This window comes from Pempheris klunzingeri, chromosome 8, assembly GCF_042242105.1.
Source record: "Pempheris klunzingeri isolate RE-2024b chromosome 8, fPemKlu1.hap1, whole genome shotgun sequence".
Lineage (NCBI taxonomy): Eukaryota > Metazoa > Chordata > Actinopteri > Acropomatiformes > Pempheridae > Pempheris > Pempheris klunzingeri.
Genome location: NC_092019.1, coordinates 22413465 through 22441230, shown reverse-complemented (window position 1 = coordinate 22441230; position 27766 = coordinate 22413465). Strand labels below are relative to the sequence as shown.

Below are 27766 nucleotides of genomic sequence, written 5' to 3'. Positions count from 1 at the left end.
CTTGATGGTGTAGTCACAATTCCAAACACTTACTTAGAGCAAGTAAAAGTAATAAAGGTGCATTAAAAATGTGACTTATTTAAAAGTTTGCAAGTTAGTTGGTTAGTTAGTTAGTTAGCAAGTTGTTCGTTTTATGTACACTGTTGCCCATAAAGTTGGAATAAAATGTTTTTTACCTCTTCTCATGAAATGATTGTGACAATGTGATTTATTCTTGATAAAGAAAGTCTATATCTTCTCAACTGTATTGATCAAACTCTTCCAAACATATCACAGTGAAACTTAAACCACAATTGACCTTTGCAAACTGTGTATTTAGGCTTTAACAAAATTGGGGCTATTGAACAATTATTCCAACTTTATGGGCAACAGTGTACTTAAAGATTCAAAATAAAAGCACTGATAATTCAGAAAAATACCCCTGATCGTGTTATACTGTTTCATAATAATAATTGTAAGTGTTGTAACTGTAACTCTTGCAGTGAGTCTAGGTGGAGCTCATTTTAATCCGTTTCTTCATCGTTGGGTAGTTTTAATCTTTAACAGCATCACATTTCATGAGCTGATCAAGTGTCAAAGTGATATTCCCATCTGGGTTGTAGTGCAGTAGAACTATAAAGCAGAGGACAGTGAATACAGGCCTACTGATGTGAAGTCGTACTTACAGTTCCTGAATGTACTTATAGTTTCTTCCCTGCACTGCTCCTCTGAAACGTTTGGAACGCAGGACTTACTACTAATGGGGTCATTTTTCATTTCATGTATACTATTTCAACGTTTTTAACTTAAATACAGGAATACTGAGTACTTCTTCCACCTCTGATCACAACTATCCAACATATATGCACCATCTTTGACAAAATGACCAATACAAGAGACCTGCAGGCTTCCTATAGAGGTTCTACAGGCTCACAGATGGATATTGTCAGAAGATAAATCCTCAAATTACCTCATGTTAAGCATTTGAACAAATTAGGTGGATAGAAAGTGAATACAACATTCATAAAAGTAACTAACCTGAGCCCCCTTAGGAGGATTTCTGCTTAGATTTTCGAGGTGGTCTAAAATTGCATCATTAACCCTTTCGGGGCCACTGGTACACACTGTAGCTCTCCCACACTACTGAGGAACAGCACATTCCCTCACAGCCAGCACACACGGTTCAGCATGTCGAGCCTAGTGACCAGTAACATGTATCATCAAACCCGTCTTTGGCTTTCAAATAAACTTTCAAAGACAGCCCCCCTTTCTTTTGCTATTTTCAATCACTGGCAGGGTTTTACTCACCTTGCCGGCCGAAGACTCCCGGATTATTATTTATCGCTCTCGTACTGCAGATGGACACCAACTTCCCGAGGATGAAATTATGAAGAAAAGAAGAAAAGAAAAAAAAGCCTCTGTTATAACTGCTCACACACTTCGAAAAAATCCTCAAGCGGTATAAACACAGAGGAGAGAGTAAAAGGGAGAGAAAGAGGCCAGTCGCATCTGACGGGGGAGGGTCCTGAAGTGGAGCCAAAGAAACTGGAAAAACTGTGACAGCGAGGGGACCAGAGGAGGAGGAGGAGGAGGAGGAGGAGGAGGGAAGAAAGGAGGGATGGGGCAGAGAGCAGATTTAGGGAGGTCAGGGGGAAGCTTCAAAGTGTTGTTTTTGTCTCCATCAGGCCTGCACACATTGATGTGTAGGTGTGTGTAGGACGGTGGGATAATACCTGAGAGAAAACAGGAACTTCTGCCCCATTTTAATGCTAGATAGATAGATAGATAGATAGATAGATAGATAGATAGATAGATAGATAGATAGATAGATAGATAGATAGATAGATAGATAGATAGAGATTTTCTATCTTGCTTCTAAGATAGAAGAAAAAATAAAGATTTATATTAAACTATACTTTATATGCCATTTGTGCTTGTTAAGAATCTCATTTCAAAACCGTGGCTGCTAATCTGCTGCTGCACCAGCCGTCCCTCTTCTGGTTTCAGGCTTTCCTCCTGATTTTGGGACGTTGCTGCACTGATTCGATCCCATTCTGCCGTTAGTGAGGTCCAACACTGATGTTGGGCAATGAGGCCTGACTCGCAGTTGGTGTTCCAGTTCATCCCAATGGTGTTGGACGGAGGTGAGTTCAAGGCTTTAAGCAGGCTTTTTTGGTTCTCCCACACCTAATTCAGTGAGATATTTCTTTATGGACGTGGATTTCTGCATGGGAGCAGTGACATGCTGAAACAGAAGATGGACGACTTCTCCAAGCTGTTGCCACAAAGTTGGAAATTTACTATTGTCTCTATCTGTGTCCTCTTGCATGCAACATTTACCCTAATTGGTTTTAATGAGGCTAGCCCAAGCCATTAAAAACTCTTTAAAACTCTTTCTGTCACACACACGTTTTATTGACAGCTGTGTAATAACCTCCTCTGAGATAACAGTCAGCCTTTGCAGCCAGCAGTCGGAGGGCTTCCTCCCAAACAGTGGGCCTGCCATGATAACCAGCCTGCTCAGGACGGTGTTTCCCCCCCCCCCCACTGGGCGCTGACACAGATAAACAACTCGTGGATGGAGGCCTGGTGGAGCAAACATCCTCACTGCACGGAAACCAGGGGCAGGGGGAAATAAAATTGTATCCTGTGGGCCACACAGAGGCAGAGTCATTTGAGTGACCTGGTAAGGTCCTGGATGTAACTTTTTATTACACTCAAACCTCAAACAAACATCATTCTTAGCATTCAAATCCTGAATCCTGATTTTGATTTCTTCCTCCTGGAAAAGTGCCGTTAGCATTTGCAATCAAATAGTGTATCCGGTGGCTATTTATGGCTTAAAGATGACGGTTTGTTTCAGATGGTCGAAATGTCAGATCCACATAGGCTGATTCAGGAAAGAACAAGTCACTGAGTGAATGAGTTTTGGGAAGGGCAAGCACAGACCAAAAGGTTTAAAACATCATGTGTTCTTTAAAAGAAACAGACTTTATTGGATGTTCTGGAGACATTAAAAGGGAAGAGGTGACATTAAATGATTAATAATAATGCAATATGTCTGTTTTTGGATCGTTGTCTGAGAAGCAGTGAGCCTGAACCTGTTAGCAGTCAGCTATGATACAATCTGAAGCAGTGAATTGGCTTGTGACCAGGAATCTCATAAAGGGAGATCCTGAATCCTGCAAGTCATTTGCTGAATAATGCATCCACCAGATATGTTGTGATCAGAGAGGAGTGCAGCCATTAGACCTACACGCAGGTCTAAAACCTGTAAAACTCCCCTCATTGACATACATGTTTGCATGTGGCTCATTTGATGTTGATGTAAACAGCATTGCATGTGTGCACCTGGGATGATTTGAGATTATCGCTATTAAATATTCTGTATATATGATTTTCTGGTGTGAAATACTGCCATCTACTGACGCCCTGCTTGTTTAATGGCTACTGTGTCTTCTGCTCCAACATTTTGTGAACGTGCATCACTTTATTTTAAATTCTAGTGGAGAAACAAATATTTTCAAACATATCAGACATGACAGGGTGAATTTGTGGGACCTTAAAGGCTCCTTAAAGGAAAGAAGGGAGGAAGAGGGGCGTTTAAAGGGCTGAAGGAAAAGGGGCTTCACAAATTTATTCAAGCAATATTCACTTAAAACACAGTATATGATATTTGTAATGGCAGATTCATTGATTTTCACTCATAAAGTAGAATCTACCGCAGTGGGCAGCTCCTCTTCTTTTCTTCTTCTGTGATTGTTTGGATTCAGTCTGGTCACTTTAGTGAGAATAATCTCATCTGATTTAAACAAAAAAGACGACCACAAACTTCAAGTAAAAGTCAACCTAAAACATTTATTTTCAGGTTTTACCAACAGGCCTACATTTATCTAAAGTGCTGCACTTAAGTATAAATTTTGATAATTTAATAATGAATATTTCTAGCTGTAATTATTTTTTAGATAAAAAACTTTTGAAAACAATAATATGAGGATACATTGTGAAGGGTTTATAAATGGTAATCAGCTCCACTTTGACCCGCTACAACACTAATAGTGATGTTAAAGTGATAATACCCTGATAGTAAGGCAGCCTGCTCTGCTGCTAAATTACACAGAGAAGAAGAAGAAGAAAAAAAAAAAGTGCAGTGACGTATTTCCGGTGTCATGTCAGCCTAGTGCAGCAGCCGCATGGCTACCGACTGCTGCTACATGTTATTAGATGTTTTCCCGTCTGGCGGCTTTAATGGTGCAGTTTTAATGAAACAAGACGTCCACAGGCAGGTCGGGTTTTGTTTTCTATTGCGTGAGTGTTGTGTGTTAAATCAGACCACTCTCTGTTTTGAGGTGTTCCAACTTTTGGCTTCTATGTTAGCTGTTAGCTGTTAGCATCAGTCCTGTCAGCATCAGAGGAAACAGACCTGAGAACCTTAAAACTGGAGTTATTCACAGGATATGCTAATAACATTTGGCTTGAGTATTGACACAGAGCAGGTTAAAGCTGACTGCTAAAGCTACAGGTGACTGCAGAGCTATACACGTTAGTGCTCCTGGGATTTAAAAGTAAGCTTGACAAGAGAAAGGGTAGGCACGTTTCTCTAACGCAGGTGGCTATTTTCATTGCAGTCAGTCTGTCAGCTGTTTCCTTCTTTAATTAAATAACTAGTGTCAGAAAATAGAGAAAAAAACCCATCCCAAGTTCGTAGAGTTCAACGTGCTATTGTTTGACCAAAATTCAAAGAGATTGAGACAAAAACAGCAGAGAATTTGACTTTTAAGGCGCTCAGGTCAGACAGTTTTTGGCTCTTTTGCCTGATAAATGGCGAAATTGATTCTCAGAATAGTTGTTGATTAAGTGTCTGTTGTTGGACTAATAGATTAATAGTCTAATTGTTTCAGCTGCTGTTCTTTTCTACACAGAATCTGCTGTTTTCAGTGTTGCAGGGTGTCCCAATGAAATCAATTTGGGAAGATACTTTAAATTCTGTAACAGGAACCAGGAGCATTTGTTCTGTAACAAGAGTTAAAATCTCAAACGGTGTGTGTACCTCCCATTAACTGAGAGGCGTCTGACATTCAGCCAGCTCCAAACAGACTCAAGAAAACTACTGTACTGTGCAAAATCAAAAGCTTATGTCCATGACATTGAAATGTACACGAATCATTCATAGTCAGGTTGTTCCAAAGTGTTTGTGCAGTACTGAAAGATGTTGTAGCACAATGGTCCCCAATCTCTTTGACTGGACACTTTAAATCGCAGCCACAACCTCCTCACAGGCTGCATGATGTATGTGTTAAAGTTGTGACTGTGAAAAGGTCAAATAAGTCAGTAGTTCACAAGGGAAAAAATGGACAAATCAAACAAAACAACCACGCAAAACATAATTATGTGTTTTAGAAATAACTGTATTCTGCTTTCCTCTCCAGTGATCACCTTGGGATCCCTGAGATTTAGTTTTAAATCCTTGGAGGTGTCCTAAGCCCAGGTTGGAAACCGCTAAGCGAACAGATCGCCAGATGTGAGTGTGTACCCGTACTTTACCAACCACTGTCACTAAAATCTGAAGTGTTTCAGATGCAGTTTCCTTCTAGTTTCACTCTAGTTTGTCCTGCTAATGTTCTACAAACTGTCCTTTATACAGATGGCAGAAGTTGTACAAGAGAAAAGTCGTGGCTTGAAGTTTGCAGAGCAGCAACTCTTGCGGCACGGCTGGGAACACGGTAAGATACTCTGATCTCTTTTGTGCAACAATTTAGCCACCACAGTGTGTCTCAGGTGCACATTACCTATTCAGCCCACTCTGTCCTCAGGTAAAGGACTGGGGCGAGCTGAGAATGGCATATCAGAAGCTATCAAGGTCAAAGTGAAATGTGACAAAGGAGGGGTGAGTGGCATTTTTTATGGCCTATTGGTGCACAGCTGTAATGGTTTTGGTCTAAACTCTGTCTAGAAAGTTTTGTCTGTAGTAGCGTCGGACGATTGTTTCTATTTTAATATTGTCCAATAATGGTCACTCGAGATCAGCAATGGCGGTGTAATTGGCAGGGTGTGGCACAGCACACCAGGAAAATGGCAATGGCTGTAGTATAATCCTTTAGGGCCTGTCAAAGTACATCTAATAAAAGTGCTTGTTGTACTGGAAGTCTCAGATTGTTGTTTGTGTGTCTGAGAGCATTATGGAAAGGATTCCTACACACAAATCGAGCTGTAAGATCCTTGTAAGTTAACCAGAAACAGCTGTTATACTGCTGTCTTTAAACCTACCAGACTCCATTGACAAAAACAGTCAGCTTACTATGCAAAGCACAGCAGTTGCCGGTCTAGTGCTGTCTTGATCAGTTAGTTTGTGTGTGTTATTGTGTGTTGCACAAATATTGCACTGGATCTGAGCAAACCCTTTAAAAGTCCAAAGTCACACAAAAGTATTAGTTGTATTAGTATAATATTTTGGTCTTTAATAACTTCACCACCACGACATACATCTCCAAATGCACAGTGTGGATCAGATCCTAGAGATTATGACGTCGTACTCGTGATAGTAAGTTGGATAAAATCGCCTTAATATCAGCGTAGGAAAAACCATTCGTCAACCATGTACGGCATCGGTCAGCACACGTCTATTTTGTAGACTCACGTGTTGCTCTTCTCTTCCAGGTTGGCCACAAGGAAGGGGAGCAGTTCGCCTTCCACTGGTGGGATCATGTCTTCAATAAGGCGTCTTCCAGTCTGCAGGTGGAATCCGACCCGGTAGGTCCTTCGTTCACAGAGCTGAGCACAGTCAGACTCTCACAGCTCAACACATGATCAGGGGACTGCACGTTTTTAATCAAAGATAGTCACTGATGTGTTCTGTGTTGTAAAAAGCTATTCAGGGCATTTTTTTAATTTTTTTTTTTACATCCGATGTTTGTACTTTTTTTGTGCTAACAGGATGACTAATTTCAGAATGAGGAAATAATCACTTGTGATATTAAGCTTAAACATTTGCGGTGGTTTCCAGCTGATTCACAGTTGTGAAAACACTCACTGGTGCACCTCCTCCACTTGTGACTGGAGCTGTATTTAGACACAGGCGTTCACACATCGGCCTAATGTGGGAATATTTCACCGGGCTGCCTGGTGGCTCAGAGCAACAACTTTGAAGTGTTAGGAAAGCTTTGTTAAGGTCCTTAAATTCTGAACTACAATTAACTTTAAAAAACTGAACTGAACTGAAACAGTTTTAAGCACTTAAGCAGCTGATTACACTTCCTGCTCTCTTTGTTAATGAGTGAAATCAGCTGGTTTCGTCTTTGACAGAGGGTCAAATGTTTTCCGGTTTTCTCTGTGATCCAGAATGGTATTCATTTGAAGAAGACGGTGGAAGAAGATGAAGAGGATGGAATGATCTCTAATAAAAGGCCACGGAAAGCTGCGCTGGCTAAAGCTAAACTTTATGGATGTTTTGTCAAGGTAATTGTTTGTTTGTTAAATATCAAGGGCTATTTGGCAGTGAGGAATAAGATATATGAGGCTTTGGCTACATGGGCCATACTAAGTTGGATCAATTTATTGTTTATTTATTGCTTTTCATGGGATTTTTCAACAATAAGGAAATGAATCCACCACTAGAGTGAATTTCTGAACATTTACTGTATTTTCAAATATGAGTCTGGTCTGAGCGGACACTGACCGACTCAGTTTCTTTTTATTTCCATGGTTCTCTCCCAGTCGGCCACACTGCTGTCTGGTCAGGAGCAGCCAGAGCCAAAGGCTTCCAATTCAGACACCAGCAGTAGTTCAGACGAGGAGGACGACGACCACAAACTGGATCTCTCCAGCACCATCAAGTAAGACCTTCACCTGAGGCAGCCTTGGTTCAGGTTTCTACTTACTTTTTCTCAGAAGCTGCATAACATTTTATCACCGCTAGCATGAATACTGCAGAGCACTCCTTGGTTATTGGATTACCTCAGTCAGCTTTTATTTGCTGTCTGTAAAAGCCCTTTGTAACAGTATTTTTAACATTGCTCTACAGTGTAAGTTATTGTTGATACTTGACAGGCTCACCGATGCTGATCTAATGAAGGCTTGTGGAGGCCGCACAGCTCACAAGTAAGTTAATTCATAAAACTCCCATTGAAATCAATAAGGCTGCCAAAAAATAGTTTATATATTTTTTTCAAATCACAGCACAAGTATTTTGTAATATTTCAGAATAAGCAACGTTTGGTGAATGAAAATGATTTGATTTTCGATACATCTCTGTCATGTTTCTGTAGAGGAGCCAGGCACGGCTTGACCATGAGCGCCAAGTTAGCCAGGCTAGAGCAGCAGGAGGCCGAGTTCATGGCTAAGTATGGCAAGAAGAGCCAACCAGCTACAGCGTCCCGAGCTTGTGCAACAACAACTCCACCGACCTCCCAGTCAGCTGACCAGAGAGCTGAGAGGCAGGAGGAGGCGGCGGCCAAGGACCCTCAGAGAAAAAAGATGAAGAATAAGAGATCCACTGGGAGCTTTAATGATCTTAATGGTGACGAAATGTCGTCTGAGAGTCCTGAAACGGATGTTAAACCGAAAAAGAAGAAAAAGAAACGGAAAGCCAATGTGGACACTGAGGAAGTAACTGGCGCCGTCCCCACCGATGGGGATGTGATCTGTGCAGAAAACGGTGGCATTTTTCACAAAACAAAGAGGAAACATAAAAAGAAAAAAGAAAAAGCAAAGCAGGATGTCGAGGAAGAGAGCAAGAGTCCCGAGGAGGCCGCTGAGCTGCACACTGACACAAAAGCGAAGAAGAAGAGGAAGAAATCCTCCAAACAGCACAGAGAACCTGCAGAGGAAGAGGAAAGTAATGACACAAAATCCAGCCAATCGGAGCCGGCCGAGGACTGCGCTCCAAAAACCACACAGAAAAACTCTGCAGTTGCATTGAGGGAAGCAGAAGTTGCAGAGGAAGAAGTGGCCGTTAAGCAGAAAAGGAAAAAGTGTAAAAAGGACAAACCAGCTGTAGATGGAGATAACAAGGAGGCACTTCCTCCAAAGAAGAAGAAAAAGAAGAAGTCCAAAGAGTAGCATTGATAATGATGTTTTGAATATTGATAATCATATTTTTCTTGGCCGGTTGGGGAAGTTTGCATTAGCTTAACTAAACCCTGGTGACGTATGTGCCAAACATGGACCTCATGGAGGCTGTGCTCTTTGACAGGCCTGTAAATGAATTTGGACATTTTCCATCGATTGGAGAACATCTTCATTTATTTCTCATCTTAATTAGTAATTTCACTCCAGTAACAAAATAATGACGTCCGACATTCGTGCCTCTCTGCCAGCTGTCAGATTTATTGTAAGCTGCCACAGGTGACTGAGGAAACCACGTCTGTTTAGTTACCCGCTGGTGATGCAGACATTTTAAGATTGACTGTGTTCAAGATGAAATATTTGATGGTACAAGTCTGGGATTTGACACCTCAGCACCCTTGGTCAATCCAAACGGTGCAACCAAATCCAGTTTTTCTAATCTGAGAGGAAAAATCAAGTATTTTTAGGTTGGGGCATGATGTCAAACGACTGCAGATCGACAATTGATTGCTGAAGTTGCCTATTTTACATGAAAAGATGCATATAAGTGGGAAATGAATATGAAATGTCAGGATTCAGTAGTTTCTACATGATGAACAACTCCTGTTCAACTGTGCCATTATTTTACTCTAAGGAAAGAAGACCTGGAATTACACATCGTATAGATAAATGATGGTGTTACATGAAATTCTGAACTTCATATGCAAATTAAACAATGAAACAAATCAAGCTGCTCTTGTGATTCTTTCATATGGACACATTTTAATACGACTAGCACTTATTATATTATCATGTTTTTGATCAGTTCTGTCCTTATTTAGACTCTTAGTCCCAGAAAATGCCAGATGAAGATCTCCATCTCTTAAATATAGGTGATTAACTGTATTTGCCATTGCTTAAGAAAAAAAGCATTCCAAATACATTAATTTTATTTATAAAGCACAATTTATGCGGTGAAATTCTTGTGAAACAAGGAAACAATAAGGAAAGCACGAAAAAGTAGAATAATTCTGAAAATAAAAACAAAGGTAAAAAAATAGTAATGCAAAATTGCAGAAATAAAAAGCAAGAAATGTGACACACGGGATGAAAAGTATAAAAATATGTTAAAATGTCAAGATTCTACATCGGCCACAACAAGTGAGCGCTCGCTGGGCTTTTTGTACGTACATATAGTGAATCTGATCTCCAGAGGGAATCAGAGGCAGGCACTTGAGAGAGTGAATACAAGCACGGTGCAAACTAAGGTGACCATATCAGACCTTCACTCTCACAGATGAATTTGTTCGCCATTACACAGTCTGCTGGGTCCCAGTTGGCCTTAAGGTTCCTGTCGGGGATCATCAGTCCACATCGGCCATGGTTACCAAGCATCCCCTTCGCCCAGAACCTTCAAACACACGGCAAGAACACCAGGACCTTTAATAGCGTTTCTACTACTGCCAATAAAATACCAGTGTGATGAGTAGGGTAAAAGGCCAGAGAGGAAACACATATAATGAATAAAACCAAATAACATAAATGAAGAGTCTCATTCATCTTTATTCATATGACATCTACTGGGATTTGGAGCTTTTGGGGCTAAAGATACTGTTGATTAACACAGCCTTAACTTTCTTTTTAAAGTTTAGCTCAATAAATCAGTTTTAAACTTATATTTTAGTATACACGTTGTTTTGGTCAAAATGCTACCCAGTAGAAGGTGTCCTCGTCATACTGTGCACCCATGACAAGCTATTAATCGACTCCTCATGGACACAGTCTCACAGCTTGCAGGAAATTCATTGCCTTGCTTAAGTGCACCGCACCACATGCTCCTGAGCAGCCTTTTCAATATTCCAAGTTACAATCCAATGTTTATTGGAAAAAAAAATGCTTTCTTACCCTAGAGTGTCATTACGTCCATCAATCCAGTTCCAGTTCTTCCCATCAGATTCATATAACCCCAGCCAGTATCCATGGAAGTGGTCGTAGTAGAACTCAGTGTGATTACTGATGAATTCCTGTAAGTCATGTTTGTGGCACATAATCAATAACATTGAAAACAATAATGTTTCATTACCAGAAACTTTCATCCACTGGATTTTTTAAAAGCTCAGGTTGTAACGTGAATGCATTTTATTTGTTTCCCGGTGACTCTTAATTTCTCCTATAATCTCTAAATCTGAACTGAAACATGGTCCAAAACTCTCTGGAGTTACTGTGAGGCTTTGCCGTGCTGGAGCTCACCTGTTCTTGCAGAGTTTCAATAACAACCAGATCTGCAGCTGTGTTCTGGCAGTACTTTCGGCTTTCTTCCCATGTCATCCAAGGAGCCTTCTCATTGTAAAACAGGTAGCACTGCTCTTGGAACAGAATCCAGCCTGTTTGACACGGCTGACACTCTGCGTTCATCAAGACAGACGAAAAAAGAACGATGTTTATTTTAAGACCTAAATATACAGAAGTGTGACGGCGTCACAAAAGAGAGAGCGAAGTACGTGTCATGTTTATCTTTCGTTGATCTGAGTTTGTTGTTACTGTTCAATTCATTTTTTTACAAAGTCTTTTATTTCTTGTTTGTAGAATCTCATCTTTTTTTCTGATTTGCATTCCCTAACATTGAATGTTTGTATTTTATCCAGTACTTTCTGTTTGTTTTCAGTTTCAAAATTCATTGCAGTGTGTTGATGCCGCTGCATGGCTGTGCACCTAGAGACATGGTGAATGTCTAATATCCCTGTGTACTTATGTAAAAACTAATGCACCTATTCTCAGTAAGTTTATATTTGTGGGTAAAGAGCCAGCCATACTGTATGGTCAACATTGCAAGAAGCACTTACTCTTCTGTGGGCAGTATTCATTCACTGGGAAGGTGTTAAAGTTCATGATGACTCTCAGCGTCCTGTTGAGGCTGTCTGTGACTCGGCTCAGCTCCTCTGTCTCTCTCTCTAGGGTGCTCCTCTCTGTGATCAGCTGCTGATTTGCTGCTGTGAGGTTGATGAGTTTTGCTTGTTGCTTGTTCAGCACCACACTGGCTATAGTGAGAATGAGAAGAAGACGGTCAATCATGCGACGGATGCACTCGCTGTTGTCAGAGAAGCGTTATTGTCCATAAGCCCACGTGATTTACTCCTGTACTTTCCTACCTACAGTAACCTGGCTTTCCGTGTTATTGTCATGTGGTAGCCGGACACAGGGGCTTTTTAAACACACTCCGTCATCCACAAACTGAAAGCCAGCTGCTGAACAGCAGTTACAGTATGCTGCACACAGTTACAGTGAGTTACAGTACGTTGTCAGTAAATAACAATTATGTATGTCAATGTAAACGCTTCTGAAGCTGCCAGTGTGCCTCTTCAGAAGTGCCTGTCAGATGGTTGAATAGCTTAACCTCATCTGCTTAAGCATAACCTGATCCTTAGTTTCTCGCTTTAAAAAGGTTACTTGTCAGCAGCCAACTCTGGACTCTCTCTGATGTCAGATTGTCCTTAAACACAACAGCAGGTGTAGCTTTGGAAAAGGCCTCTGCTTACCGCTGCATCACCACATGATGATGACCAAACTTTAAACATAAAAGTGATGAATTTTCACTGTGATTGATTGATATTTTGTCTTAACCAAACAGCCAAGATCTCTAAAAACCTAAAGTTTAGAAACGTACATGGCATTTAGTGAGGATAATAAACGTGTTGTATGAATGGACATTTGATATCAAATTGAATCATTAAATAGATCAGAGTGTGCCAGTCTAAAATACAGACAGCAGACACAGTTCAGAGAAAACAGATTACGTTACTGTTTTTCCGGTTGGTAGCTGACATCCCTGTCTGACTCAGTTGGTCTAACTGTGATGTAAGATGCTGTAATTGTTAATTAAAATGTGCTCAGTGTGCTGACATGAAACTTACTGTAGGTGATGGCGCTGACGCTCGCCACCAGCAGGACACACACTATCCCCAAACACACCGCCAACACACAGAAGTGAGTGTGTGCGGCTGCTTCACCACCTGCTTGTTATGAGAAAGATCATATTCAAATAACGAGTGTAATTACAATCACGTTACATTCATTATCAGCGTTATTCCGGTTGTCTGGGAAATGCATTGTCTTCTTGTATCGTGATACAGTTTGTGTTCAGTTTTTTTTCTCTTTTCCTTTGGAATTAGAGCGACTGAAATAAACCACTGAACTGTGACTCATTCCTGATGACCAATATGCGCTCTTACGTATCATCACTTCTATAATCGCTCTTCTATAACTAATAGAAATTACTGATGGAGCTTTAGGAATACATTTTAGCAAACATACACGCACGAGAATCAGAATCAGAATCAGAATTACTTAAATAATCCCCAGGGGGTTACACACAGCTCCAAAAGAATAAGAATAAAAATAAGAATACACTTCAAACACAAAGTAAAATATAAACATATAAAAGTATGAATAAATTATTAAAAATTATTATTACAAATTATTACACAGAGGTAAATTACTGCACCAGGTGAGTCCAGAGTCTTATAATAATAATAATAATAATAATAATTATACCACTACTAATAATACTACTAATAATAATACTAATAAAAATATATAACAACATGCACAATCATAGTAAGGCGCTGTACTATACCAATAATACTACTACCACTACTACTACTACCAACAATAATATATAACAACATGTACACTCAAGATGTATCATATAATACTAATAATACTACCACTACTACTACACCTGAGAACCATACAGCAGTCAAGTTCGATGTTGTCAAAAGGCTCCAAGCAGGACAAAAAGAGCACGTTGAACTTTAATTCCTTTTATTTTCTTCTTTGAGAAGCACTTTGTAATTTGCAGTTGTTGTTTTTTTTAAGAAATTCTAAAAAAATAATAATTCAGAAATTGTAACATCACCATGTGTGACGTTGCACCTTTTCTGTAAGTTTTATAAAAATAAGGGTACCACTTTACAGTAAGACTACCTATATAGAGGATTTATAAAAGGTTATAATTAGGTTACTAATTAGATTGTTATCATTAATAAACAACTATAAACAAGTTATAACACAGTTTTAATACACCACTGAGGATTCACCATTTGGAAATACCCAGTTAATGTTTACTACTCATTCATGTATTAATAATGGCAGCTAATATGCCACAATTTCATATACAAAGGACAAAGAAAGCTAAGTAACCAGTGAAATCTGAGGCTTAACAGGACAGATAAAGGTGGGCTCACTATTTGGCAAGCAACAGATCACTGCTGCCCTTTTTATCTGGTATGTTATAACAGCTTGTTGAATACTCATAAGGTGTTTTTACATTATAAGGGTAGCCTCAAGTATAAAGTGGTACTGAATAAGAATAAAGAATAAGACACTCAACAGACTGTATAACTCACCTGGTCCAGTAGCAACAGGCACTTTAGGTTTAACTTTAGAATAAACTGCTGTGTCCTCTTTTTTCTCTGGATCACAGTAATAAGAACGCAGGGAAATGATGAGAGAGAGAGAGAGAGAGAGAGAGAGAGAGAGAGAGAGAGTAATTATGACGAAATAACATTGTGATCATTTATGTAAACGTCTATGTTATGAGATTTCTTTTTTTATGTCTACTGGTGCTACATGAAGTGAGTTTCTCCATTAATTTGTTGCCCTTCTACCAACTGCTTTTTAAGACTGCAGATGCTGCCAGGTGGTGGTCACAACATCCAACGTACACTGTTGCCCATAAAGTTGGAATAATTGTTCAGTACCTCCAATTTTGTTAAAGCCTGAATACACAGTTTGCAAAGGTTAATTGTGGTTTAAGTTTCACTGTGATATGTTTGGAGGAGTTTGATCGATACAGTTGAGAAGATATACACTTTATTTATCAAGAATAAATCACATCGTCACAATCATTTCATGAGAAGAGGTAAAAAACATTTTATTCCAAATTTATGGGTAACAGTGTATTTACTCGACCTTTAATAATTTCTGGTTCTCTTCACACAGTTCTCTCTGCTTTTCACCCAATCATCATACAGAAAATGTGGCCTGCAAAACACTCGAGTGCAGATTTCCGTGTTGATCCCGAAGAAATGCGTTTTGACTCTACAATCAGTATACATTTGCAAGTAAAGTGAACCAAAGACATCATAAAATGCAGGTGTGGTGTAGGACTGTGTGGCTATGGAGGGGCAACAGCTGTCCAGTATTAATACTGCGTCATATTGGACAAAGTGAGGTTCCATCAGGCTACAGTGCAGCAGGAATATAAGGAATATAAGCAGCATCTCATGCTTCATCAAAATTAGATATTTTGTTCCACATGGCTATGCTAATGTACATGTGAAATCATGTCCAGGTCACACACTCACTGAGGCTGAAAAATGTGGTGTTAAACTGGTGTATATCCTGCCAAACGGCTAAAACAACTCATATTATTTGCATGTCCGTGAGTACAAGTTTCACAGTGCCATTCTTCCACACACAACCCTTAGACAGGTGTTAAGTGTTCTACAATAACAGACACTTTGAAGTCCAATACAAGATATGCTCTAAAAAAGCAGGAGTCACCTACCCTTTGGGGGTGGAGCACCATTGCTAAAAACCACAGTAGAATAGCTGATTTCTTCCTCCATCCTTAAAGTCACACTGTGCCGTACTCGCTTCGGTGCACAGAATGAGGCTGTGAGGCTTTCACAGCTGTTTTATAGGTGTGGCTGAGCAAAGTTCAATGAAGAACAAATGAGAGTTCCCCCTCCTGTCTGACCCAACGCACTGCTGCAATACAAGAAGTTGACACATCATGCAAAGCGCGAAGTGAGTGAAGAGGTAGGTACACTAGGTACACTTGCACAAAGTCAGGGATTTTGCTGGATCATAGGATCACTGTCAGGTGTATGATTAACCAATTATACCAAACAGGTGCTAATGATCATCAATTTCAAATTTCATATGAAGGTTGAAACTCGGTCATTAACAGAAACAGAAACAGCTGTAGGAGGCTTAAAACTGGGTGAGGAACAGCCAAACTCTGCTACCAAGGTGAGGTTGTGGAAGTTGTTTCATGTCACTGGTCATCATGGCAAGACTGAGCCCAGCAGCAAGACACCAGGTAGTTATAGTACATCAGCGAGGTCTCTGCCAGGCAAAGATTTCAGAGCAGACTGAGATTTCAAGATGTGCTGTTCAAGTTCTTTTCAAGAAGCACAAAGAAACGGGCGACAGTGAGGACTCAAATCAGAAGATGTTCAGCAGTGTCATCAGCTCAGAACCAGCAGAAACCAGTGGGACCTGGTACACCGTCTGCTGTCCGTCTGTCTGCTATGCTGTAAATTGTACCTTAGTGAAGGAGCCAATTCCTTAGTTTCTATTCTTTAATTTTTTTACATTACCCAGTTTGTATGTGGGAGTGTGGTGTTGCCATCTGCTGGTGCGCCTGACTAGAAAGCATAAACTCTTAAGACCTTAGGCTGCTCCTATGACCGGGCTTGCTTGCTTATTTTGCACCTTTTGTTTATAATGATTTTAGCATTTTTTTCCCCCCCTTTAATGCAACTGTTGCAAAAGTGTGGAGCAAATAAGCAAATATGTTTTATTATTACAGTGAATCTGATCACTCCATTCTTTATCAAGCAAAGCACAAACGTCTGTTAATCTCAGTCAGTCCAAGAGGGACTCACACAAATGGATTTAAACAATTGGATATCATAGTCACTACACTAGAGTTCATAATGTTCCGTTATGTGTAGCATAATTAAACTTGTACTAGACGACATAATGTTGGTGTTTCTAATTTTTTTTTTCCATTTATAGAAATGAGTGGGGCAGAATATCACAAACAGAATAATGCAGTCCAGTACAATATCACTAACTGTAGCTTCAAGTAAAACATGTAGTTGAATAAACACAATTATGACAATGTCAAAAAAACATCATTACACTGTAGAGGTGTATCTAATAAAGAGGCCACTGAGTGCTTATGTCAGAGCAATAGAAACTGTTTATAACATTTACTCAGCACAAAGACGACAGGTGATTATTCAATACTTATCTCTTGAACGTCTAGTGCGTTCAAGCCTGTTACATGCAAGTCAAATGTGCTGATGTAATCTGCAACGTTTGCAGACAATATTTTTTTTTCAATAAACTAGAAAAAGATAAGAGAAAGAAAATGTGCTGATATTTGTTTATGTTCTAAAAACCCTTTTGACAGAAACAGATCTGAGAGAAAGACAGATACAGAATACATATTATTATCAGTCTTAGATGTTGAAGAACCTATTCGGCTCATCCGGTTTGATCAAGGCTCTTGTTTCACAAATCCAGCGGTTCCTCATCTCACAGCTCGTTTTTTGCCAGTTGGCCAGAGGTTCCGCGTGTGGCAGAGTAAGAGCACAAGATGCTTTGTGGCCACCTCGTTGTGTCGTCCAGTACCTAATGAGGAAAAAAAATTCACAGGACATCAATCTGCGTGTCTGCTCGACATTTTGGGAAACACGCTTGTTCGCGTTGTTCAGACTTAGAATATTGATAACTCTCTCATATCTGTACATTAAATATGAAGCTACAGTGAGGAGCCGATCAGTTGATTGATTATTAATCTGATTACCCCAAAATGTCGAACTATTCCTTTAATGCCAATGTAAGCTGTACAGTTGATAGTGTCGGTTGTTCTCTTTGAGTGGTGTGAGAGTGAGTCTCTGTACAGGCGTCAGAGTCACTGTCAGCTTCTACAGTTACAGTCGACAGTTTAATTGAAGACATTTCCCTTTGTTGCCTCCCTCCTCTCGGCCCTCTTTGGATTTTCCCAGAGCTTTTCACTCTTTTCGCCATCTGCCACTTTAAGAAACTTTAGAATTTTTGCTTCCTTCAGGTATAGCGCAGTGACACAGAGTGTAAAATGGAGCACATTTTGTTTAAAGTAAAGACAAAGTAATGTCTCTGTGAGCTACTGTGGTCACGACTTAGAGGTTAAAACGAGGTTAAAACAGCGTATGTGAAAACATGTGTGTTTTTGCACTTACATCACAGTGACGTTGCTTCCATCTACCCACATCCACCTGTCTGTCACGTCCTCGACCCTCAGGCCAATCCAATAGCCGTGCTTTACATCACTGTAGTCTGTTGTGTGGTTATTGATGAATTCCTAAATTTGTGATACAGGTGTCAATTGATTCATGTCTTTGCCTCTGCAATAATGATAATAATGATGGACATCATGTATCTCCTTCTCGGTCTATAAAGATGGAAAAAGATTTGCTCTCCATCTTTGTTTGAGCATGTAAATGCAATTTAAACCAAATGAGTCTTGCCTGCTCCTCCTGGCTTTCAATCACCACCAGGTCTGCATGCATTTCTCTGCAGCGATCACGGCTCTGCTGCCAAATCCGCCAGTCATTGTAATAATTAAAGTTCAAAAACAGGTAACAGTTGGACTGAAACAGCACCCAGCCGTCCAGACAAGGTTTACACACTGCGACACACGGACAAGACAACAAAGTGACAAACACGGCCATTTTCCTTGATGAATAAAATATATAGTAGAATTAAACAAATTAAATTAAACACTACTTTTTCTTTTGTTCCTCTCTTTGACCAGGTCATTTATTTTACTCAAATAAAAAAAAACTGTGCCAGAAAGTCTAAGCTCTGATAGATGAATCATGACATAACACACTGTTCATATGCAAAAATGGACAAAAATCAAAATGCCGTAAAAGGTAAAAGTGAAATGACTACATTAAATATTAAGGAGCTAAACAGGACACCATGTTTTCACCTCTCTGTGGGCAGTGTTTGTTCACCGGGAAGTTGTCATATTCCAGGATGACTCCGACAGTCCAGTTGAGTCCATCTCTCTCTCTGGTCAGCTCCTCTGTCCGTCTCTCCAGGTCCGTCTTTTCTGTCCACAGCTGCTGATTCTGGGTGGTCAAGTTGATGTTTTCTCTGTGCTGCTCTGACAGGACTGTGTTGACTACAGTGGAAACATGGGCCGTTACTGTTGGACTCTTTTGTCACTCTCAAACTGCCTTGAAAGTCCTTGAAAGCAGGTCGACAGACTTACAGCGGATGCTGAGGGCGATGATGGCTGACACCAAGCTGATACAAATAACCCCCAAACATGCTGCCACCAGATGAAGCAGAGTAAACAGCGGAGCTCTCTTTTCATTCCCTACCCAGGACAAAAAAAACAACCCACACAAATATATAGTATATAGATAGTTAATTGTTATCATATTTTGTTTTTATGGTGGATATTAGATAACCTGTTATGACAGGATTTGTGTTCCATGCCTGCTGCTTCTCAGTCATCACCTCATCATATATTATCTCCAGGTCATTAAGTTTTTCTGCAAAAAAAAAAAAAAAAAAACAGGAAATGAAATGTTTCGTGACTTTCAAAAGTCACTTCCTGGTCTGCAGTCTGGTATTTCTACATCCTCCAGCAGCATTTTCAGAGAGAAACACTTTCAGTTTACCGACAGCAAATCTGGATGTTTACTGTAACACTGAATATTTCTCTATCAGACAGCACCATAGCTACTCTGGAGGTATGCCACTGTGTGACTGATTGTCCACGACAACGAACACAAAATGAAACTGTAAGACAGACGAGTAGCTGATTTCCAAACTGTTACAAAAATCTTCACGGTGCAGTTCACAGATTCCTTTTGTTGCTGTTGGGCAATTCAAAATGCTGCAATGCCGGAAAGTTGCAGCTGCAAACATCATCCATCACAGATCAACATCACTAAGTGAGAGGTGACAGAAATGTTATATGGTGAAAGATAAAGTTATTTCATGAAGGAATGAAGATGCTTAAAAAGTAAGACAGAGGTTTAGATTACTGTATTTTTTTTACAGGTATTTCTGTGTGTGCAATCAAACATAGATACATATGTAAATCTGGGAGCTTCCTTGTTGAGTAACCTCCTCAAAGGCCAGTGGTGGAAGAAGTCCTCTTTACTTGAGTAAAAGTAGGAATACCACAATAGAAAACACTGCGGTAGTAAAAGTCCTGCATTCAAAATCGTACTCAAAAATCGTACTCAAAAAACGAGCATTAACGGTAAAATGCAGCTAAAGTATAAAAGGTATAAGTACTCATGTTACATACGTCATTATTACTTCAATGTAGCAACTAATTTAAATCTTTATGTAGGACAATGAATCATATTCTGCTTTGTGTGTAAAATATTACCAATGAATAGTAACTGTATCTGTCAAACAAATGCCGTAAAGTCAAAAACAATATTAAAATAGCAGGGCGTAGTAAAACTCAAAGAGTAAATGTGCTTCAGTTCAGCAGACCGTATAGCTGCGCTCCTAAAAACACAATACACGACTCACCATGTGCAGGAATACTGTCAGCCCTGAAAGCCACTGCCACGTAATTCAGTTCCTCCTCCATCATTTCATCAGGTTTATGATGGACAGTATTCTCCTCGTGTCAGAGACACAAATGCAAACTCAAGCCACCAGAGTGAATGGCGGTCACTGTGAGTGCGGTTTGGTGTCAGACTGAGAGAAACCTGTGAGTCATCTGCAGTTCTCCTTTTGGGCAGAATGATGGGTGTGATGATGTCAGCAAACACTGGGCATCACAGCTCCTTCTTATCATTAGGAGTATGAACGAAGCAGAGGTGGCAGTGAAGTGGCCTCCTTCTTTTGGTTTTAATAACTTGCGCGTGCCTCAGCATGCTGGAAAACCCTTTTTATCACAGCAGGCGTCATGTCACTGATGGTTCTGCTCAAAATGTGACCAGCTGCATTTCTGTACCAGCATGTTCTTCCTGTACTGATATGCCTTTCTGTTAACACTTTTGTTTGATGTGTGAAGAACACTACTCTTATTTCTCATGTCTTTAGCTATGAACAAAAAATCAGTCAAGTCAATCAGTCAACATTTCTATAAAAAAAAAAAGTTTATCACAGCTCCTCTTCCCTCTGCTGACTCCCCGGCTCAGTTCTTCAAATACAATCTCCTAAATGTTTGTGATCCAAATCCATTTTAACCTCACATTTTTAACCTCACATGTTTGTCACACTGTTTGTCAAGCAGATGGTGATCTGAGACCTTATTTACAGACAGCACTTATGGACCACATCCGCCCAGTTCAAACCAAAGTGCTCTAAAGCAACAGTCCTGAAACAAATCATAATGTTCAGGTTCACAGAAGGTGCATGACGGGACCTTTTTTACTGATATATAAACACTACTCACAAAAAGTTAGGGATATTCGGCTTTCAGGTGAAATTTCAGGATGAACCTAAAATGCATTCTAACCTTTCCAGGTGAACTTAATGTGACCTTCTCTAAACCTTTGAATGCACATGTCCAACTGTTCAGTGTTTCAGTACTTTCTGCACAAGTTGCTGTTCTCTAACAAGAAGCTTAACAGCAACATTCACAGCAGGTTTGATCCATGAATCCACCAATACATTTCCTGCTTCAGTTAGAATTGGTATTTAAACAGTCCTCCTCATCCTGCTGTTCACATTCTGACATCATGAGACCAAGACGACACCTAACAGTTGATCAGCAGCACCTCAACACTGGAGGCTTCAAACAGGAAGTCCTCAGACGGAGGTGTTCACTGAGCTTAGAGGGTCACAGAGTGTCATCAGGAGGTTGTAACAGTGATACAGTGACTGGAAGAGTCACAGAAAGGAGAGGAGTGGACGTCCTTTGGCCACATCCCAATTTATTGAGACACTGAAAATGTTTTGTTGTGGTATACCTACCACTGTTGTTAGATTTTCTTTCAATAAATTGTTTAAGATGAATAAAATTACCATTGCATGCTTCTACTTAAATGCCCTACTTTCATGATATAATATCACTGTAGCTTTCACTTTTTACATTTTCCATATATTTCACCTGAAAGTCGAATATCCCTAACTTTTTGTGAGTAGTGTATATATTTACTGATTTAAAATTTGGCACAAATGGCTCAATTACTGCACAATATTAACACCAAAACGTGTGAAAGTCACATGAATTACATCGCACTCAAACACATATTCGATCCAATAATTTTTGTTAAACTTGTTTATTCGTGTGCTTTCACATCTCAATATCTTCTTAATTAAAATGTTTGTGCGCCGCCTGTAGTTCGCATGTGTGGCCACAGGAGGGAGCTGTTGAGCGCAGCCACGATGCACGACGGCAGATTATAGACCGGCTTTAATTAATGTGGAATTAATCCAAGTGAAAAAACGAGCATATATTTACAAAAATAAATGAAAGGCAAATGAAGAGGCCGCTTTGAGTGACCTTGCAGCTGCGGTGAGCCAGTGATCCGTGCTGACCTGTGAGTGCCAGCAGAGAAACAGACACCTGATGGAGGCAGGGAGCGTGTGTCAGAGCAGGCTGACTAATGAGGCAGCAGGAAACGGTCCCTGAGCTCTCTTCCTGCTCACAGGAGGCCACAAGGAGCCGGAGATCCGGAGTACTGACGCACACAGCAGCGATGGTTTGCGGCGGATTCATTTGCACCAAGAACACGCTCAGCGCTCTCAATATACTTTATGTTGTAAGTAGGAGTTTATTGCTTCTGTGGCGCTGCAGATGTCACTGATTTTTTATTTTTTTTAAAAAAAGGGCTTCCAGAGTTGGTGCTTCTTTTGTGAGAGACGCAATAAGAGAGAGGGTTCAGTGTTTGGGCTGATGTCTGAGGAGGAAACGCCACAGCTGCTGGAGGAGGGTGATCAGGTCCAGCGCTGGTGGGGTTTATTATCACTAATGCTTCGTGATTTAAAAAAAAGAAAAAAGGATGAACTCTTATTTGTCCGCCAGAGAAGCATCACATTCGTAAATCATGAACAACAGATAATGTGAACAATGTCAGACTTTTTTCTACTTTTTTCTAACCGTGGAAAACTCCAGTGAGTCTCTGAACAATCCGTGGAACCAAAAAGCTAAAAATCCCTGTTCTGCTTAGTCCAATAAGTTCTGCTTAGTCCAATAAATTCTGCTTAGTCCAATAAGTTCTGCTTAGTCCAATAAATTCTGCTTAGTCCAATAAATTCTGCTTAGTCCAATAAGTTCTGCTTAGTCCAATAAATTCTGCTTAGTCCAATAAGTTCTGCTTAGTCCAATAAATTCTGCTTAGTCCAATAAATTCTGCTTAGTCCAATAAAGCTGTAAAAACAGATTAAAGTGTACAAATCCAGTCACGTGGACAGTCAGACCTCAGCCAGTAATGATGAAAACAACTAAGATGATTTTGTTATTGTTACTTTTTGATAATCGAATGACTTTTTTTTTTTTTCTTAAGCCAGAGTGTCAAACACTTTCTGGTTCTAGCTTCTCAAATGTGAGTATTTGATGCTTTTGTTTGTCCTATAAATACAGTAGTTGAGTGAATATCTTTGGGATTGTTGATTGAAACAAGGCATATGAGGACGTCTCCTTCGACCTGTGGGAACTGAATCGAAGATGATGACAATTGTTGGTTGTAGCCCAAGATTTAATGTCATGTCCAGGTGGAGAAGCAGCTCCTCACTGCACTCATCCACTTCTAAATACACAAAACTAGTAGCATTTTAACATTTCACACACACACACACACACACACACACACACAGCACATTTGTGATTGATGTAAACTGTTGATGGTATACAATCTTATGATTTAAGATTTGTACTTTTGGAGTAAAGCCTGCAGCAGAGGCTCCACCGTGAAGGAAAAGGAAGCTTTAGGCAGCTGAGAGTGAGAAAAGGTTCATACACTGTGGAGACACTTTTGGGAAATGGCATTAAACTGGATGACGGGCTGAACCGGACAGAAAAAGATGCGTCAGTATCAGTGACTAGCGATCATGTGTCACACCCTCAGCCAGCTGGTTCCGGCTGCCTCATTAGAAAGGTGCCTCTGATTGCACTTCCTTCTCCTCTCATGCCGGCGCCGTTTTCTTCCTCCTCAGTTGGTGAGTCTGCTGCTGATCGGAGTGGCAGCCTGGGGGAAATGGTTCGGCCTGGTCTCCAGCATCGGGGTGGTGGCGGGCGTCATCAGCGTGGGCATCTTCCTACTCCTGGTTGCCTTTGTGGGGCTGTGCGGCGCCCTGAAGCACCAGCAGGTCCTGCTCTTCTTCGTATCCTTTGGTGTCTCTGTGTGGTTTGTTGGTAGGAGTGACCACACACCCTCTGATGAACAGAATGAGAATTAATTTAGCCTACATCTCTGTCGAGCTGGAGCTTTAATGGTTCTTGTGTAGCAGCAACATGGGGGAGATTTCAGACTGTTTGCATGATTTCTAATCCAATGTAACCTTCCTGAACTTGGCCCAGTACATGATGATCCTGTTCGTGGTGTTTGTCGTGCAGTTTTCGGTGTCCTGTGCCTGTCTGACCCTGAATAAAGACCAACAGGTGTGTTTACGACCAGCCGCGACGGTGTGGCTGCTGTTGTTTTCACCTTGTTAGTGTGTATGTGGGCGTGTGTGTGGCAAAATGTCGTCCTACTGACGCCTGTTGTACCAGGAACTACCACAGATGTGGTTGTGAGTACTTTGTCAGGTTTTTAAATGTCATGAAATTTCACAAGTGAGATCACAGTGAAGGTCAAGTTTGGAGAAGGCTGTGGTCCAAGCAGGGGACGGCTCGTTTTAAGTCCTAGATCACTGTAGCACTGTCTGATCCAGAGTAATCTAGACAACACTCACTTCACACTTCATTATAAAAACACCAACTAACTCCACACATACTAACACAGCGTTTTGTAGGAGAAGGAGCATTAAATCTTTACATGCTGAACTACATTCAGTCCAATAATGATGTTCTTTTGTCCTCGGATGAGCATGAATACTAGGATGTTTAGTGATCCTGGCTGTGTGGTTTTTCTTTTCTTAGGAACACCTGCTGGAGGTTGGATGGAACAAATCCGAGGCGACTCAAAAGGACGTAGAGAAAACGCTCAACTGTTGTGGCTTCTCATCTGTCAACTACAGTGGCTCATGTGCAGCTGTAAGGAAGTCACCTGCGATATATTCTCTTTTTTTTTTTTTTTTTTTTTCGCTCAGCTGCAACCTGAACCTCTTGATTTTTAAAAGATCACATCTCTGGCAGTTCACGAATGCTCTCCTCGACTTCCTCTTCCTTCTAGATGTGCTTTGTCAACAAACCAGCGACTTGTGACGTGTGCTCACACCTTATCCAGCAGTATGCGGGAGAGGTGCTTCAGTTTGTGGGTGGCATCGGACTCTTCTTCAGTTTCACAGAGGTCAGTAAAACGCCACGGCAACAAAGCGGATGTGTTTCAGAAATGTGACGGTTGGTGTGAACTGACCAGACTGTGCTGGGATGAAGTTTATTGTAAATTCAGACAACCGTTGTTCATTTATCTTTCCTTTCAGATCCTTGGAGTTTGGCTCGCTCACAGATACAGAAATATCAAAGACCCTCGATCAAATCCTGGAGCCTTCCTATAACCGCTCGCAATTCAATAAACCAAAAGAATGCACTGCTGAATTCCTCTTAACTTTGCAAATCACAGTTATCTCATGCTGAATAATTACCATTGTAGCCACGAGTGACCACTATGGGATGTCATCTGCTACCGTGTGACAGTAGCAGATGACAGAAAGGTCATGAAGGCGAGTGGGCAAACTGACTCCCGGCTTCTATGTAAAGTTAACATTAGCCACTGATCACACCACACCAAGTGAGGCTGTAAGTACAATACTGGTATGAGCAAAGGTGGGTTTTATTGTTATGTCAAAGGTAAGAAAATCCACCTACCAGCACCTCTGAAGCTCACTAATTGACTTGATTATATCTTGATTATTTAAACCATACAAAAATTGCTATGTAAAAGTGTTAATGGGTTTGTGCCGGAGACTGAACTACAGACAAAACAAAGGAGCATGATGTGAACTATTCCTTTTTTTTAAATTAAACCTGATACATCCACGCATTGCTTCTTAAATTCTAATCTTTGTTGGAAGTCAACAGCAGCTGTGTGTACTCACCATACACACACCTTACTCAAATAGAGAGCAGCATAGCAACATGACGGCCGGGTGACTGTGCTCACTAATCCCAGACTAACTATTCATGGGTGACCACACACACACACACACTGGGTTTGGGTGTTGGGTGTCCTAACAGCAGGAAAAGATTAAGATTAAATTGAGGTCAAACCTATTGCCTATTGATGCAGACTGTTATTAAACCAGGTCTGTTTTTGTTTTGTATGTGTATTTATTTGTTTCCTGTTAAATACATCTGAATAACATGAATTCTGGACACTAAATCACAAGTCATCTTGTTCGTTGTGTCACGGCCGCCGTCTTTTTTTCCTCCATTGTGAAACATAAACACGCTGAGTTGCTGAACATGTAGGGAAAATGTTGTATTTATGCTTTGCTTGTGAGATCCTGCACTGATAAAGAGACGTGTCTTCACGCCGGCGTCGGTAACTTGGTGCCACGTGACTCGTTAACATTCCAACAGGATGTCAACCAGGAACTGCGCTTGCTGTTCAGATTCCTCCTGAATGGCCTACAGACTGCTCAGGCGGTCCAACCTGTCCACCAAGGTCACTGTGAACTCAAATAGCTCAGCTGCTGCACTGCAAACTTATAAAATAAAGTCATTGTGTGCACACTGAATGATTAACTGCATCCTATATTTGGCTCTATTCATTTTCTAAACATGGGGTTTGTTCTATCCCAGCATGCACTGGCAGGGTTCGAGCCTATCAGGTGGCCTTGTCTAGACACTTTGAATATGCCTACAAGTTTCTGGTTGAAAGACAAACGTACTGATTGTTTGATTGTCAAGCAGGTTCTTCTGGTCTGGTCATGAAGGGTTAGGAGTGTGTGTTTAAGATCTACATTTCTTTACGTAGTGTCAGGATTATTATAGTATGTTGTGATAAAATGTTTTAACATTTGCTTTGGCTCAGTTTTCACGTAGTTGTTCATTTAGTTTTAATATGTAAAACTGCTTTGCACCTCATGTTAGCACACATTTTCAGGCTCATTACAAAGTCTACAGTTTACAGAATTGAGGACATTGATGGCTGCAGACTTTTCACTTATAGCCCTAAATGTCAGCCTCAAGGTGGCACTAGAGGGAAAATCACACAGATTGTATTGATTCATCCTTTTTCCATCCATTTTAAAGGCCATAATAACTTCTGCATAGGGTGAAGCTTTCTTTCTCATCACTGCAGACTTGTTACTGTGCATAATAATAACAATAAAGCTTATTTAGAAACTCCTCTTCAAAACCAGGCATGACACTGTTCCTTGGAGAAAGGGGTCTAAGTTGGAGGAGACTATTCTTTCACACAGATTCACACACTGAAGCTGCTTCAGGAGCAGTTCGGATACTTTGACTTGCAATCTTCCAATTGACACTCTACCTCTGAGCCACAGCCGCCAGTGAAAAGTGTAAAGTAAAACATTTAAAAATTGGGAATGATCATTTTGATATACAGAAGAGATTCAGATTCAGTAATGAACAGTGCTTGAGACATCCCACTGTGTGATGCATTACTTTATGTGCTGTGAGATTTTATAGTAAAAAAGGAAAAGCTTGGAAGCGCTTCCAGGGTCAAAGGTCATTTGGGGGGAGAAGCAGAGAGGAAGCACATGGTGAGTGTGTTGCTCATGAATTAAAAAGTTTGTTTCGTAAATCAGATAATTGAAGAGACTTGTGATGAAAATATTACTGTTTAACAATTTCTGACCCTTTCGGTGGTTAATGGTGATTTGATGCAGCAAGACCAGCAGTTAATAACGA

At 40.5% G+C, this 27766-nt stretch overlaps 5 protein-coding genes across 5 annotated transcripts in view; 2 read left to right on the top strand and 3 right to left on the bottom strand.

The window, feature by feature from the left end:
- The window catches only part of pear1 (platelet endothelial aggregation receptor 1), a 45944-nt gene extending 44584 nt beyond the window's left edge, over positions 1–1360 (bottom strand). The window contains exon 1 of the mRNA XM_070835485.1: positions 1288–1360. The gene's annotated coding sequence lies outside the window, so the exon portion shown is untranslated. The remainder of the gene's footprint in view (positions 1–1287) is intronic.
- A 2795-nt stretch (positions 1361–4155) lies between these two features.
- Positions 4156–9771, top strand: gpatch4 (G patch domain containing 4). The gene is made up of 9 exons (XM_070836143.1): positions 4156–4265; positions 5409–5500; positions 5624–5702; positions 5793–5866; positions 6637–6729; positions 7318–7434; positions 7693–7811; positions 8026–8076; positions 8244–9771. The coding sequence occupies exons 3-9, from the start codon at positions 5624–5626 to the stop codon at positions 9034–9036; spliced, it is 1326 nt and encodes a 441-aa protein (XP_070692244.1). The 5' UTR covers positions 4156–4265; positions 5409–5500; the 3' UTR covers positions 9037–9771.
- A 280-nt stretch (positions 9772–10051) lies between these two features.
- Positions 10052–15664, bottom strand: LOC139205787 (C-type lectin domain family 1 member B-like). The gene is made up of 7 exons (XM_070836105.1): positions 15590–15664; positions 14427–14492; positions 12933–13034; positions 11865–12059; positions 11272–11426; positions 10927–11045; positions 10052–10432 (listed from the first exon to the last, which is right to left on the bottom strand). Exons 1-7 carry the CDS (start codon positions 15648–15650, stop codon positions 10285–10287), a joined length of 846 nt encoding a protein of 281 aa, XP_070692206.1. The 5' UTR covers positions 15651–15664; the 3' UTR covers positions 10052–10284.
- A 1530-nt stretch (positions 15665–17194) lies between these two features.
- Positions 17195–20425, bottom strand: LOC139205676 (C-type lectin domain family 4 member M-like). Its single transcript, XM_070835964.1, has 7 exons — positions 20365–20425; positions 19281–19364; positions 19079–19186; positions 18794–18988; positions 18327–18487; positions 18039–18160; positions 17195–17448 (listed from the first exon to the last, which is right to left on the bottom strand). Exons 1-7 carry the CDS (start codon positions 20423–20425, stop codon positions 17277–17279), a joined length of 903 nt encoding a protein of 300 aa, XP_070692065.1. The 3' UTR covers positions 17195–17276.
- A 2017-nt stretch (positions 20426–22442) lies between these two features.
- On the top strand, positions 22443–26628 carry tspan13a (tetraspanin 13a). The gene is made up of 6 exons (XM_070835331.1): positions 22443–22550; positions 23944–24111; positions 24308–24388; positions 24869–24982; positions 25122–25238; positions 25372–26628. The coding sequence occupies exons 1-6, from the start codon at positions 22488–22490 to the stop codon at positions 25444–25446; spliced, it is 618 nt and encodes a 205-aa protein (XP_070691432.1). The 5' UTR covers positions 22443–22487; the 3' UTR covers positions 25447–26628.
- Positions 26629–27766: the final 1138 nt, after the last annotated feature.

Excerpts from the sequence above, each read along its gene's own strand:
- gpatch4 (XM_070836143.1), top strand. The coding sequence starts at position 5,624 with ATGGCAGAAGTTGTACAAGAGAAAAGTCGTGGCTTGAAGTTTGCAGAG. Across the intron at positions 6,730-7,317 it reads TGCAGGTGGAATCCGACCCG|AATGGTATTCATTTGAAGAA; the intron begins GTAGGTCCTTCG and ends TCTGTGATCCAG. Across the intron at positions 7,435-7,692 it reads TTTATGGATGTTTTGTCAAG|TCGGCCACACTGCTGTCTGG; the intron begins GTAATTGTTTGT and ends GTTCTCTCCCAG.
- tspan13a (XM_070835331.1), top strand. The coding sequence starts at position 22,488 with ATGGTTTGCGGCGGATTCATTTGCACCAAGAACACGCTCAGCGCTCTC. Across the intron at positions 22,551-23,943 it reads CTCTCAATATACTTTATGTT|TTGGTGAGTCTGCTGCTGAT; the intron begins GTAAGTAGGAGT and ends CTTCCTCCTCAG. Across the intron at positions 24,389-24,868 it reads CCCTGAATAAAGACCAACAG|GAACACCTGCTGGAGGTTGG; the intron begins GTGTGTTTACGA and ends TTCTTTTCTTAG.
- LOC139205676 (XM_070835964.1), bottom strand. The coding sequence starts at position 20,425 with ATGGAGGAGGAACTGAATTACGTGGCAGTGGCTTTCAGGGCTGACAGT. Across the intron at positions 19,365-20,364 it reads TGACAGTATTCCTGCACATG|AAAAACTTAATGACCTGGAG; the intron begins GTGAGTCGTGTA and ends TTTTTTTTGCAG. Across the intron at positions 18,488-18,793 it reads CAAACACTGCCCACAGAGAG|TGTGTAAACCTTGTCTGGAC; the intron begins GTGAAAACATGG and ends CGTGTGTCGCAG.
- LOC139205787 (XM_070836105.1), bottom strand. The coding sequence starts at position 15,650 with ATGGAGGAAGAAATCAGCTATTCTACTGTGGTTTTTAGCAATGGTGCT. Across the intron at positions 11,046-11,271 it reads TTGAAACTCTGCAAGAACAG|GAATTCATCAGTAATCACAC; the intron begins GTGAGCTCCAGC and ends CATGACTTACAG. Across the intron at positions 10,433-10,926 it reads GGACGTAATGACACTCTAGG|GTTCTGGGCGAAGGGGATGC; the intron begins GTAAGAAAGCAT and ends GTGTGTTTGAAG.